At 43.1% G+C, this 14,945-nt stretch overlaps 1 protein-coding gene across 1 annotated transcript in view; it reads right to left on the bottom strand.

Annotated features, from left to right (window-relative positions):
• Positions 1 to 6,974, bottom strand: part of myrfl (myelin regulatory factor like) — a 19,814-nt gene extending 12,840 nt beyond the window's left edge. The window contains exons 1-10 of the mRNA XM_078281937.1: positions 6,905 to 6,974; positions 5,185 to 5,278; positions 3,943 to 4,004; positions 2,969 to 3,183; positions 2,697 to 2,854; positions 2,454 to 2,612; positions 1,738 to 1,933; positions 1,041 to 1,117; positions 787 to 897; positions 566 to 656 (exon numbers count right to left, since the gene is read on the bottom strand). Coding sequence (XP_078138063.1) covers positions 566 to 656; positions 787 to 897; positions 1,041 to 1,117; positions 1,738 to 1,933; positions 2,454 to 2,612; positions 2,697 to 2,854; positions 2,969 to 3,183; positions 3,943 to 4,004; positions 5,185 to 5,278; positions 6,905 to 6,974 — 1,233 coding nt within the window. The remainder of the gene's footprint in view (positions 1 to 565; positions 657 to 786; positions 898 to 1,040; positions 1,118 to 1,737; positions 1,934 to 2,453; positions 2,613 to 2,696; positions 2,855 to 2,968; positions 3,184 to 3,942; positions 4,005 to 5,184; positions 5,279 to 6,904) is intronic.
• Positions 6,975 to 14,945: the final 7,971 nt, after the last annotated feature.

Raw genomic sequence — 14,945 nt, 5'->3', positions numbered from 1 at the left:
TTGGCTGATCTTTGGTGCCAGGTGATGATGTCACCATTATACGCTGTGAGCTACATGACGTGGTCTTTGATGAAATTTTTAAAAAATAAATGTATATAACTTATACAAGAGTTTGGTGTCGATCCTCTCATCAGATGTTGGGTGAGATGAACAAAAAGTCAGTCAAGTCCTTTAAAGGTACAATCTGTGTTTGATGGAATTGGGCCGCATTGAAATTGCATCGCCCCATTTCTGTGCTTGTATTGTAAACAGTGTGTTGGAGAGGGGGGCGGGGCTAAGTGCAGCAGGTGAAAAAAAGGAAAGGTTAGCGGTGATGATGTCACACTGTACTGCTCCTCCTCCTGCAGCTGAACGGAAACTTGCTGAGCGTTCAGATAGCAGATCGATATCGGATCAGGATTCATCAATTGGAGAGCAGAAAGAAGAGCTAGCTACCTTCTGCTATGCTAATAAGAGAACAGATCACAGATTGTAGCTTTAATAAACACATTGATTTATTAATTTATTGGTTTATTGATTTATTGGTTTATTGATTTCAAGATACTGAGAGAGTAAAAGTTGTTACCCTGACGATGATTCTCTCTGACACCAGCGCTGTCAGCAGGAAACTCTCCTGCCTCACTGCAGCGTACAGACCGACCACCATCTGAAAATACCTGCACACACACACACACACACACACACACACACACACACAGTTAGCAGGTAGTTCTCCTCACCCACTGGTCGCTCATTCATTCATCTACTTGCTCACACACACACACACACACACACACTCTCTCTCACCTCTGGTCAGGGTTTGGTTTGCCTTTCTTCCTCATGTTGTTGGCGGTCGTCTCACTGAAGTGCAGCCGGCCGAGCGTCACCTTGGTGATTTTGTCGCCGGGCAGACTGACCCTGTGGGGGGGGGGGGGGGGGGGGCAGAAGTTTTTTTTAAATATATTTTAACATTTTTCAGCGTTTGAACCTGGAACCTGGCAGAGCCGGTGCATTCGGTGACCTGTTGTCGTGGTCGCAGGGCCGTTGCCACGGTTACCTACCTGACGGGGAGGAAGGGCTTCTTGCTGCGGTCGGACTGGGACTGCTCTATGGTCACCTGGTGGGCGGGGGCTTCCAGCTGGGAGGAGGGAGACAGGAAGACCACAGATCTGTTATCGTTGTACTTCCTGTTTCCTCCCAATAACAAACTGACAACAATGAAGAGAAACTAAATCCTAGACCACGTTTGTGGGTTTACTGCCATCTAATGTTTAAAAGCATGTTATTGGAATTGCCATCTGCTATTGGCTGATCTTTGGTGCCAGGTGATGATGTCACCTTCTATAGAGTTCAACAGGTGGTGACATCATCACCTGGCACCAAAGATCAGCAACTAGCAGATGGCAATTTCAGTGGCATGTTGTTTACCATTAGATGGCAGCAAACCCACAAAACTGGTCTAGGGTTTAATTTCTGTAACGTAAAACATACAGACATGATCCTGAGCATCTAAGGTCTTAATGAAAACTGGCACAAATTAGTTTTTGTGGCAGTTTAACCTGCATGTGAAAAGCAGCGAGCGTGCGCTACACAGCTGACTGACCTCACCACACAGGACTTCTGGGTAATGAAGTCCTCACACAGGTACCTCTCTGTCATGTGAAATCTATTATCTGCTCAGTTTCCCCGCACAGATCCGTGACATTTCATCTGATCTGATCATATTTTTCTCTATTTGTCGTTCTGTCTCCAACGCACCTTGACCCCGAACACCCGGAGCAGGAAGCGCTCGACCTCCCGCGGCCCGCCGGCGGTCCGGACGTATCGCGGCTCTCCGGCCACGCCGACGTGAACCGTGACCTGGAAGTGGTTCTTCTTCTGGCAGACGAAAGCTTCGTCCGCTGCAGAGAAGCTGAAGCCTTTGTCGGTGTCCACATGGTAGGCAGGAGGCGGCCTGCAGGCAGAGGGACAGATCCGTCTGTCCTGACCTCAAGCCACTGCAATATTCTGATTCTCATTTCAGCTTTTCAGATTCCATCCAGATCAATTTTTTTTTTTATGGTGAAACATAATGTGATCCTGTTTGCCAATCGTTTTTAAAATGGGTGAAATAATGCCAGTAGAAATGACATGTGATGAAGTTATTACATATTTTAACACCTTACTGAATTTTTAAAACAGTAACACTTTACATTAAGTGTTCATTAACTAATGTTTACTAATGCATTTACTAACAATTTTCAATTCAGACAATACATTGCAGTTGTTCATGTGCATTTAACATGAAGTGATCTTTATTAATGTTGTTATTCATGTTTAATTCATGTTAGTAAATGCATTAGTAAAAATTAGTTCATGAACAGTGTTACAATTTCTCTAAAATCATTGGCTGTTCGCAATGATTTGATCCAAAATTCAAATTGAGGATAATTTTTTGGACTTATCTTTTTGGCCCGTCTGCTCTCTGTACTCACAGTGTGTGGAAGCTGCTGTCGTACAGCTCGCTCCAGCGGTCCGGTCTGTACTGGTCCCAGGTCAGCAGCTGGTAGGGTCCCAGGCCGCCGCCCCCGTCGCAGCAGGAGGCGTCGGCTCCTCCGGACGGCTCCTCAGACCCGGACCTCCTCCTCTTCTTCCTGCAGGACGGACAGAGAGACTTCAGACTTCAGACCGGACAGTCTGACTGAAGCTAAACATCTGAGTAGCCGGCAGCATCTTACCCAGGATGCTGTGCGGCAGCGGAGGCCAGCAGGCAGGCGGGGGGCGGCGGGTCCTGGACCGGGACCGGAGCCAAGCTGCCGCAGGGTCCGGGGAAGCTGTCCGGGGAGGGCAGGTGAGGGGGAGGGGGGAGGGGCGAGGAGGGGGGCAGGGGGAGGGGCTCGTGGACGGGGGGGGTGGGGGGGGTGTAAACCTGCGCGTAGCTCTCCGGACTCAGGAAGTGTGTGTGTTCAGGTGAGTGGTGTGTGTGTCGGTGTGTGTGGGGGGTGGGGGCGGGGCCAGGGGCGGGGGCGGGGCCGGGGGTGTTAGTGAGCCCCATGCTGCGGAGCTGGGCGTGGGTTAGCAGTTCAGGGTGGGCGGGGCCCGAGGCGGGGCCGGGGGCGGGGCCTCGGTCCTTAAAGCGGCAGGACGACGAGGCGGCGGGAGGCGGCTGGAACGCTTCCTGGTTGGTCGGCCGGTTGGACCAATGAGGAGGATCATAGTGGAAGTCTGGCAACAGAGAAGTGCATTAGCTGTCATGTGATTGGTTCACAGGTATTCTGCCTCAAGGCCCAACAAGTTACCAATGATGAAAAAGGATATGATGTCATGTGTGATGGGCGGGGCATTCGAGGAGCCGCTGTTATCTAGCAGCTATCTTTTAGCCGAGTTAGCTCAGCAGCATGTTTGGGAAGTAGAAATAAAAATGTTGAACGTTGTGTTTGTGTTTGATTTGTTGGTCGGGGAATTTGTTGACTGAGAGTTTGATCACAAAACTTTTCCACCTTTGAAATGAAGAGCTCAGCTGTGACACTGGCACTAGCTAGCACGCATTCATTCATGCTAGTAGCTAACTAGCTACCACATGGCTGCAATACTACGCTCAATGCCAAGTAGCAACTACGCTAGTTAGCTAGTATCGCTATGGTAACTTAAAAACAACTACCACTATATAACTACACTATACCAACACCTAGCCAACAATAAACACCAAAAAATGTTCAAAATTGTTATTTTCTTGAATTTTCATATCAAGATCTTATCACTTTTTCTTCCTGGAAAACAATGTGTCTTTAATGGTGACATCATACTGTACAAGGAGGCGTAAATAAAAACTCCAACCAATAAAATGTCTGCCTTTCTCTCCCTAACTGGTTTAACTCACTGGTTTACACTTCTGAATGATCTACCAGTCGATTCAGACGTGCAGTTCAACAAAACGTTACCGTCACTTACTGACAAACCAAGATCTATAAAACAACAACATACCTGGAACCTGAGGAGGCGAGCAGGCCTCCGAGCTCGAGTCAGGAGGAGACTCAGGGAGCATGCTGGGAAAAAAAACAAACAAACAAACATGAGAGCTGATTGGTCTGAAGTGTCAGTATCTGGTAAACCTTTAAAATACAGCTCCCTCAGTTCTGTACATGTAGTGGAATGTAAATATTGTAATATTATAATGTGCTTAAGAAGCGTCACTCTGCTTCACGTAAAGTGACAGAAAACTTTGAGTAACTCAAGATATTTTCTATGAAATTGTTTGGGACGAGCCTTTAAATTCAGCTCTGTAACTGAAGTGTCTTTACAAAAGACCAAAATGATTGACTGCACAACACTGAAACAAACTGTTTTAAACGATTACAGGTAAGGACGGGACGATGTGTTGAAATTCAATATATCTCAATACAGAAATGTGTCAGTCCGTCTGTTGTGTCAGGAACATGAATGGTGATATCAGCTCCATGTTATTCTGCTGTCAGGAACATGAATGGTGATATCAGCTCCATGTTATTCTGCTGTCAGGAACATGAATGGTGATATCAGCTCCATGTTATTCTGCTGTCAGGAACATGAATGGTGATATCAGCTCCATGTTATTCTGCTGTAGTAATCACTAATGAGACTCTTGACCATCACAGTTTCACAAGCTCTCCATCCAAATTATATTATTGTCACTTTGTAATGACATTTTTAAATTGTTGTTTACATTATTTGCATTTATTTGCATCATTTGCATTCGCTTTCTCTATTGTATCTATTGTATATTGTGTTCATTACCTTTATTCTATGTTAATAGCTATTTATTTCTTTATTTCTTTGTACTTGACATTTACTTCTTTGGTATTGTTTGTCAATTGCTGCTGTGGCACCTGAATTTCCCCAAGGGGATCAATAAAGTGCATCTTATCTTATCTTATCTTATCTTATCTTATCTTACATTCTAGCAGCCAATGGCATCGCTAGAAAGATTTGTGTCTCAGAAATAAACAGAATTCTGCACAGTCAGACTTTGTTGTATTGTTTCAAAACAGATCGTTTCGAATCTTATTGTTTCGTTTAATTTCGTTTGATTTTGTTTCGTACTGTATTGTATCGCGTTGTTTCGCAGCGTAGCATTTCGAATCGTATCGTTCTGTATCGTTTCATATCGTATCGACTCAAATTGAATCGAATCGTTTTGTATTGTTTCATGTCATATCGTGTGTGTGTGTGTGTGTGTGTGTGACTTACAAACTGTTGGGGTCCATGTCGTTGCTCAGGTACTGCTCCAGGATGCTGGTATCCACGGCAACTGAGCTCTCTAACACACCACTCACATCCTGACCTACACAAACACACACACACACACACACACACACACACGCACACAGGTTGAGCTGGTGTGTGTGTTATCTGGTTCCTTATCTTCTTCTGGTTGTTATACGGTCAAGGACGATTAACTCATTTATATGTGTGTGTGTGTGTGTGTGTGTGTGTGAGCCACGGCCTGTTAACCCACTGGTAGCTGATGAGGATAAAACTGTTTGTTCCTCACTATCTGCAGGCAGAACATGGAGGATTCAATAATAAAACGATTAAACAACAGAAATGAGAGAAAAGGTTTTCCCTGCTGGATCTTCAGTCTGTTACTCGTCTTTCTTTAGTGACTTTTCAGACTTTATTTCTCTAACAGCAACTCTGTCGACTCCCAAAGCAAATCAGAACAGCTGATGCTTGTTTGGGTTTCTCTACGAATCAGTAATCCATTAAAATAACCTTTAATTTACATTCATTCACCCCTTAATTCATGCAAAATCCCCTTAAAATTAGGGAGTTATTAATGGAGGAGACCCCATTGAAACCTCCTTAAACTCCCCTTGATCTTGACTGCTTATTTTCTAATTTAATGTAAAATTCAGGGAGACAGGAACTTTCCATTAATAACTCATTAATAACCTGTAAACCTGCACAAAATACAAGAAAAATCCCTTAATTTCTAGAGTCTCTGTGAACCAACCCATGAATAAATCCCTTATAAACCCATGATACTAACTGTACTTTATTAAAGCTGTTATTTCTAATGGATAATTAATGCTTATGTGATGAGAAATTAAGGACATTTCAGGGATAAAATGAAGGGGTTTGGTTTCATAGTGTTTCCCTTCTTCCTCCAAACACTCAGAGCCTGGAGCAAATACTGTATATTGATATGTAAATTAGCGTGTGACATCAAAGTGATGTCATTCAGTCTTGTCTTGTTTCGGTGCCAGTTGTGACTCTACTGCAGGTTGCACTGCTAAAAAATGTTGTTCTTTAGATGCTTTACCATAATAAACACATTAATACTACAGATTACAGTTGTACCTTTTTACGTTTTAGTAGAAAATTCAGATAAATTATACGGTCATTTCAATTTCCAAGAGTGTGAACAAGCAGATCTAAAGTCCCATTTCAGCTCCAGTGAAAATGTGAAAAAAGTTCGTAATGAGACATAAAAGAAATTATTAACTTTTGGTGCAAATCCGACGTGGAACTGGAATATCTCGACAGCTGCAGAGTGTTGGAGGAGGAATACGCTCTACTGAGGAACAGAGGGTCCAGCGACTCTCAACCTGTTTCATATCAAGGACTAATGTAGTCCACATTAGGGCCACGGACCCCCATCTGACCCAAATATTTTTATTGTCAGATATGATTTTGTCCAGAACTCCATGACTGTCTGTATTGCAGGTAGAGAGATAACAGAGAAACTATGATTCTTCATTCTCCTACATTCTGTGGTTGTGTTAACGTCTTGTAAATGAAATAATGCTGAAGTTTAACAATTCGTCAGTTTGCTGGGGACCCCCTGGAACCCCCTCAAGGACCCCTGGTGGTACTCGGACCGCACGTTGAGAACCAGTGATCTAGTATATATAATATGTAGTAAACAGAAGCTGTAATGTGAGGAGTGATGCAGGAAGCGTCTCACCGTTGAAGAACTGCTGCAGCGCCTCGTTCTCTCCCAGGACGTCCAGCGGCGGCCGGCCTGCAGCCTCCATGCTGCTTCCTCACGTCCCTTTAAAAGCGGGCGGCTGCGTTACAAAGTTACTCTTCACTGATCGAACGTCGTTTCAAAGTAAAAGCGTCTCTCTGCTTTGAAAACAGGAAGACTCTTTCACATGAGCATCGGATGCAAATAAACATAAAGGAACCAGCAACATAATCACTAAAACATAAAGTGAGCACTGACGCTCTGCAGAGTGAAACCAGAGGAGATTCACCAGCTGAACAGTTTCAGACTGACAGAATCTTCATCTTCATAAATTCAAAGTAGAAATCCTAGTTTCTAGTGTCAGACTGGTGTGAATTATATGAGGAAAAACAAACAAAAACAGAAGTTAATGCCTTTATGAAAATCTAATAATAATACTGAAAGCAGTGGCAGGATAACTTAATTATAAATGGATTTGCACCAAACTTTGTGGAAATGTTGGTTATGGGACAAGGAAGGACTGATTCACTTTTCACACTGATTGGCCAAAGGGGGGCGTGGTAGTGGGCGGGGCTTCTCATGAAAAGCCATCTAACTTCCACATGGATCAACTGATTGATCAGTTGATCAATCCGCTCTTTCCCTGTTAAACCCTCTGAGCCGGGCTGGGATGTAGGTCACCATCAGACTCTGTGGCCAATCAGCGGACCCTCCTTACTGGACCAATCAAACAACATGGAGGAACCGGAGAGCTCATTTCCTGTTTCGACAGAACCAGACCTTGGTCCAGTGTTGAAGAGCAGCTCTGATGGAAACTGAACAGATAGAGAGCTGATTTGTACGGTTGCTGAAGTGCCTGAAGTGTAAAACACAACAACACTTTCGGTTTTGTTAATTTGTTTTGTGAAGTGTCATTGTGTTTTGCACTTCAGGGCCACCGTAGCTTGGCCATGTGGTGTTGAGATAATCAGATAAAATGATTAAAGTGTGTAGAATGTGAACAGGCAGATCTCAGGTCCCATTCAGGTCCGGTCAGGAAAATGTGAAGCCAGTTGGTGATGTGGCGTGGAAGAAATTATTAACTTTCGGTGAAAATCCGACACGTGGAGCCGGAAGATCCTGACAGCTGCAGAGTGTTGGAGCAGGAGTGAGATTTAACATCATGGTTCAAACTCCAGTATTCTCTAATAATAAAGAGCCTGAAGAGTGATGAGAGCGGGATCTGCTGCCTGTGGTGACGTGTTTCTGAATGAAACAGGAAGTGTGGGCGGGAGGCATCAGTGGGAGGGGCTTATCTGAATATTAATGAGATATGGAGGAAGTGGTTGTGGAGGAATATTCTCCGCCTCCGACGCTCCGTCTGGGAAAAGAGAAGCAGTAGAGTAGAACAGAGTAGAACAGAATACAGGTAGAATGGAATAGAGTACAGTAGAACAGAACAGAGGACAGTAGAATAGAATAGAATACAATAGAATAGAACAGAGTAGAATAGAACAGAGGACAGTAGAATAGAATAGAATACAATAGAATAGAACAGAGTAGAACAGAACAGAGGACAGTAGAATAGAATAGAATACAATAGAATAGAACAGAGTAGAATAGAACAGAGGACAGTAGAATAGAATAGAATACAATAGAATAGAACAGAGTAGAACAGAACAGAGGACAGTAGAATAGAATAGAATACAATAGAATAGAACAGAGTAGAATAGAACAGAGGACAGTAGAATAGAATAGAATACAATAGAATAGAACAGAGTAGAATAGAACAGAAGACAGTGGAATAGAACAGAGGGCAGTAGAGTAGAAGAGAATAGAACAAAGTAGAATAGAACATAGGACAGTAGAGTAGAACAGAGGACAGTGGAGTAGAAGAGAATAGAACAAAGTAGAATAGAACAGAGGACAGTAGAGTAGAACAGAGGACAGTAGAGCAGAATAGAATAGAGTAGAATAGAAATAGAAATTTTAATGGTTATCGAGATTTGATTGGATGAAATGTTAGGCTCCGCCCCCTCCTGCAGGATGAGTCGCCAATAGAAACAGACGCTCTGCTCATTCTGATAGAAAAGTTCTACAAATCAGTGTTTCTTTTGTCATTTTTGAACCCGTGTTGGTGAGCAGCTGAACACCGAGTCAACAACATCAGAAAGGTAGTAAAAGTTATCTGTGATGTCACGGGGTCTGAAGCCGGGTCGGGGGCGTTGGGGCGGTCACCTTGTGGTCAGGATCTGATCTGGATCTGGACTACAAGCTTGTGATCGCAGGATCAGACTTTAGACCTGTAATAAGCTACAGACTGTATGGATCTGCGATTCATCTGTAAGAAATGAAACATACACTGCAAAAAAATCAGTCATTCAGTCTGTTATTGAGGCGTAAAATCATAATTTTCTTAAAATAAGTGAAAGAATCTGCCAGTGTTGTCAGATAATTTCACTTGTTTCCAATGCAAATCAACTTGTTAGAAGAATTCAGTAGAATCAAGAGTCATTTTCTTGACAGCAGAGCAGTGATCTGTCTTATTCTGACTGGTTTCAACACACTGACTTGTTTCATTTGTAGAAAACTCCTGAAACAAGTGAAGCTGCAGTGGAGACCAGTGGAGTTATCTCTCCTCACTGCAGAATGTTTCTCTTATTTCTCTTAATAAGACTTGAAGGCTGAATAAGAGACTAGATGACTCGTTAACATGGAGGGTTTTTTTGCGGCGTGAGAATCGGCTTCAATGTAAATCTGCAAAACTGATCTGTCTCCACAGGCTCAGACAGCAGAGGAACCAAAGAAAACAAAGGAAAACAAATGTGATTTCTCCGATCACAGATATGAACCCAAACTGATCAGATGGCAGTCAGGGTCAGAGGTCAATTCATGACGGAACTCATCGATTCCAATTCAACTGAGGAATTGGAATTTGAAACAACATCAGGAAACAGAATCGGAATTTAATTGGAATTTCAGGAAGTTGAATTTAAAGGATAAGGCTGGTGTTTTTTAATGTATTTCTTACCATCAACAAATCCTATGAAAATAACAAAATCAGCAATGAATTTGTTTTGCCAACAAGTCTCGTCCATGCAGCCGGTGCCCAGTGCAGCCTCATGTCCCAGCAGCCAGAGAACTGCATTGTATTAAAAACTATTAAAACCCGTCACAGAGCCATGCTGCTGCTCTGCAGCATATGTCATCATCACGATGCACCGGGCCGGACGACTTTTTCCTCAAACGACTTAATAAGCCGACCGTAAACACGCTTTCCATCTCAGGAAAGTAGTTCCGTAGCACAGAAAATAGTCCCCGGCGTAATGAAGAATTTGTTCCCATTTGAATTTGATTTGGTAATAACTACAACAGCCTGACTTTTCATGGTAACAGTTAGCGATTTTTAAAATGTAAACTATGTCTTTGTGAGCTGTATTTAAAGGTTTTTATCTTACAGTTGGAGCCAATGACTTCTGGGTTGACGGCTAAAAAGGGAACATGGGAAGTGGAAAGTAACGGGAGGAGAGCAAACACATTGTTGATTTTGATATTTTCATAGGATTTGTTGATGGGAAGAAATGTGTTTAAAAACAACCGGTGTTATCCTTCAATTCAATGAAATTCTGTGAAATTCCATGTTTTTGTTTTGTTTTTTCTTCCCACATAGAGATTCCACAGTGTTATATATTATCAATATATTATCAATATTGAATATCATAAAATGTTAAAGGAACCATTCAGCTGGTATTTGATGCAGAACATGTGATGGTAATCCACATTATGACTGAATGTGTTTGATTTGTTGAACTGTCTTTTATTTGATTCATAATGTTTAGATTCATAATGTTTTGATTCATAATGTTTAGATTCATAATGTTTAGATTCATAATGTTTTGATTCATAATGTTTAGATTCATAATGTTTTGATTCATAATGTTTAGATTCATAATGTTTTGATTCATAATGTTTAGATTTATAATGTTTAGAGTCGAGACAAACTCTCTTAGAAGTGGAATTTCATGGAATTCAGTTCTGATTCCTGATTCCAGTTCAGTTCACATTGTGTTTCCTTACAGCTGGGAGACTTTCACACTGCAGGACTGAACTGGATCCACCATGCAGTCTCAGTTCAGGTCATGAATGAAAACTGGATGTCTGTGAACCGGACTGCGGTTCATCCTGCGGCTAACTGAGCAGGCTAACGCTGGTTAGCATGCTGCAGGTTAGCCCGGGGGTATGAGGGGATGAAATGGCTTAAAGGTAAAGAAAAAGAAGAAGAAGAGAGAAACTTGTGTCTCAGGATGGACTCCTCCTGTTTCGACAGACAGAACTGTATTTGCGGCCGAAATAAGGAAGCAGACATATTTGACGAACACACCTGTCTGTCTTCTCCAAGATGGCCGCCGGCCGGTCGATGACGTTGATCTGCCTCCTCGATCGTCTTCAGGTACAATCCATCTGCGTCGGTGAAGCAGATCCAGATCCGGACGGAGGTTTTTTTTTTCCAAAACTGCGTTCAGATTCTTCTTCTGTGGTTTCGGCAGCACGGCGGAGCTTTGCGACTCGAGAGAAATATTCCTGTTTCTGGACTGGAGAGAGCAGCGTCTCTCCGTCTGTCAGCTGAACTTTGAGCTTTGGACAGAAAAGGTAAAAGACGTTCACACAGCGCAGGCGTGTCACCGCTGTGTGTGTGTGTGTGTGTGTGTGTGTGTGTGTGTGTCAGGTGTTCTCTGATCGAGCCATAAACCAGGCAATCACTCTTCTTCGTGGAAACACACACACACACACACACACACACCTGGTGAAGCCTTATCTGTGTAAATACCCTCTGTCTCTCTGTATCAGACAGGAAGCAGCTGCTGTTTCTGATTCAGCATCAACAACATGGAAACAGTTCATAGCTGGGATTCGAACCGGCAACCTTCACCTCTCACTGAGCTTCGCCTGCTGTCCTGCTGCATGAAGCCGCTCAGTTTTATACATTTATTTTATATTTGTCAGTTTTTGACTGATTCTGTAGCTGCTTTCAAACAAAGTAAAGACTCCAAGAAGCCTGCAGACCGAATTCGGTGTCATTCTGACTTCAGGTTCAGATTCAGATTTAGAAACTTTGTTGTCTATCAGAAACATGACAGAAAATTGTCTTTGACATGGCTCATAAAAAAGGGGGAAAAAAAGACCACAGAAAAACAAATAAACAGACATAAGGGTTAAAAACATACATAAGATTAGAGGTAAAAGTAAGTAAAAGTGCATGTGACAGTGTGTGAATGTCTTCCACTGTTTGTTGAAAATACTGATGGCTGTTGGGATGAAGTTCTTATAAGTGTTCATAAGAGGAAGATTTTTGAAGATTAAAAAAAAAAATCCAAAATGGCTGATCTTTTTTAGGCAGAGTTTCTGGGTCCTGGAGGCAAAACTGTTCATCATGATCAGATCAGATCTCTGTATCAAGTTTCACATCTCTCAGCCCCGCCCCCGACGGACCAAGTGGGGACATTTTTTGTTTCCCAGTAGCGGTTTACCGGGACAATCTGTATTTCAAAATAGACAAAAAGTTATCAATGTATGGCCAAGTTATTGGACAAAATACAGGAAAACAATGATCTGTCTGTTTGGGGAAATATAATCAAAACACAATGTGCTCACGCCCAGAGGAGCAGAAGAAACCGTAAAGCTAGCTCACTCTAAACGATTTGAACCCCAGTTTGAAGCCTGAGTGGACTGGGGGTTTTGTGTGTGTGTGAGTGTGTGTGTGTGTGTGTGTGTGTGTGTGTGTGTGTGTGTGTGTGTACCTCTGTAGCCTGGTCTGCTACACTGTATGATTTTTCATGTCTGTGGAAAATCTTTCTTGGTGTTCAGCCTGACGAGTCGATCGAAGCAGTCCGAGGCGATAAACGTCTGGCGCGGTCAGAAATTTGGGCCGATATTTGTATCGTGTGACCGGTGCTGTGACATTAATCTGATGAGCGACCAATGGGAACGCAGCAGGAAATTACGGCATATTAGCGCACCAGCAGTATAAAACAAACAAACCAAACATGTCCGAAAGCGTGACGAAAAAACGAAACTCCGTTAGGATAAAAGACGGCAAACTCTTTTTTTTGGGGTTTCTTGAGGCAAAACATTTCCGTCTTCACCGCCTGTAACCGCCGGCTGGTTCACCAACGCCATTTTGAAATTAGTGTTTCCATACAGAGGCACAAAATCTAAAGTTGCTCAGTGTATAGAAACGGATCTAAATCGATCTCTAATGCTCCTGATGTCGCATCACATCCTGTCTGTAATGTGGAGATGTACAGACAGGTCAGTAACAGATCTGCAGTCAGTAACTCGTCTTCTGCCCTACAGACTTTAACGGTAGGTGACGTCATCTTGTGGTGTTTAAGTAACGTTAGTGCAGTTAGAGTTAGGTCATTTAACTGTGGCAGTGCTGCAGGGCAGACACCTGAACACACTGTGGGTCTGAACAGGATCTGTGCTCGTTTGTTTTGACACGGCATTGTGGCTTGAAGGCGAGAGAGAGAGAGAGAGACAGAGACAGAGACAGAGAGAGAGACAGAGAGAGACAGAGAGAGAGAGAGAGGGAGAGAGAGACAGAGAGAGAGGGAGAGAGAGAGAGAGAGAGAGACAGAGAGAGAGGGAGACAGACAGAGAGAGACAGAGAGAGAGGGAGAGAGAGAGAGAGAGAGAGAGAGAGAGAGAGAGAGGGAGAGGGAGAGAGAGAGAGAGAGAGAGAGAGAGAGAGAGAGAGAGAGAGGTGGTGTGTTAACAGCTGATAGGAGCTTACCTCTACACTACGTGGCACCTCCAGGCCACATGTGAGTCCAGAGTGGAGGGTCTTACCTCGACACCATCTGTGAGCACAGAGGGAGGCTGATCCAGAAACACTGAGCACCAAAGGCAAAGTCAAGAACTTATTAAGGAGCAAATTGTAGGAAATTCAAATGAAAATACTTTTTTTTCAAAAACACATGTACACAGCATCATAGCTATACAGGCCGATGCAAGATGCCATATGTACAGTTTCACTTCATATTTAATGTTATCGTTCCATTGGGTGTTTCGGTGTTAACCCGCTGTTTAATTAGTCTTTCTACAAGAGTCAGTCATGTCAGTTTGTCCTGGCGACTCAGTCTGATTGAGAGCAACATGAAGGTTCAGTTCCAGCCTGACACAGAGGCAGTTTACTCTCCTCTCTGTGCATTTAGCCTTAAAAATGCCAAACAGTTTGGGTGTTCCTCCTGCTCTCTCTGTCTGGCTCGATGCAGCTCCACCCACCCAGATCAGCTCTGTACAATAAACTTCTTAAAAGAAACACACCTACCTGCTTACAAGTTACCTCCAATCACAGTCTGACAACAGCTTCAGTCTGCTGCCTGTCCCGCAGACCAGACACTACAGTGTGTGTGTGTGTGTGAAAGAGAGAGATGTGGTGTGTTAACAGCTGACGGGAGCTTCCCACTGAGCTCTACACGTCATTTCAACAAAAGCCATAAATACATTATTGCATAAACACGTGGAAATATCAAAAATATGCTCCAGACGCAGAAGATAACGCTTTATTTTTGTCTTTTACCCCAGAAGACAGTCTAAGACATACAGTAGTCATTAATAAACTTTCTCTGTTAATTAATTTGATCTGTGTAATATTTCCTTACTGCCTCATTACATTGTAATAACAGAAGATGGAGCTGAAACATTAAGTCCATTAGAAGAGTCAGTTTGAAAGCTTGAACATCAACTGAAACATAAACACAAATTGAAAATCTTAAAAAGAAATTTAAAAAATCAGATTGTAATTGACAGAACTATCTTATGTTTCTGTGCTTCTGTCTACTGTGACCCCTGACCCCTGACCTCTGACCTCTGACCCCGGCTCATCACAGTGAGAAATGTTTGAGCGTCTGAGCAGAAGCGAACAGAATCGGACAGAGAGCGGCGGCTTCGAGAGGTATACTGTTTTATTTCAGAGTGTCTGAGAGAAAAGGCACTAAAACAAACTGGGAAAGCGGCATTGACTCAGAATGGAGGGAGGGAGAGAGAGAGAGAGAGA

Source organism: Centroberyx gerrardi, chromosome 24 (assembly GCF_048128805.1).
Source record: "Centroberyx gerrardi isolate f3 chromosome 24, fCenGer3.hap1.cur.20231027, whole genome shotgun sequence".
Lineage (NCBI taxonomy): Eukaryota > Metazoa > Chordata > Actinopteri > Beryciformes > Berycidae > Centroberyx > Centroberyx gerrardi.
The sequence above is the reverse complement of the archived record's forward strand: the minus strand, read 5'-3'. Positions and strand labels throughout refer to the sequence as shown.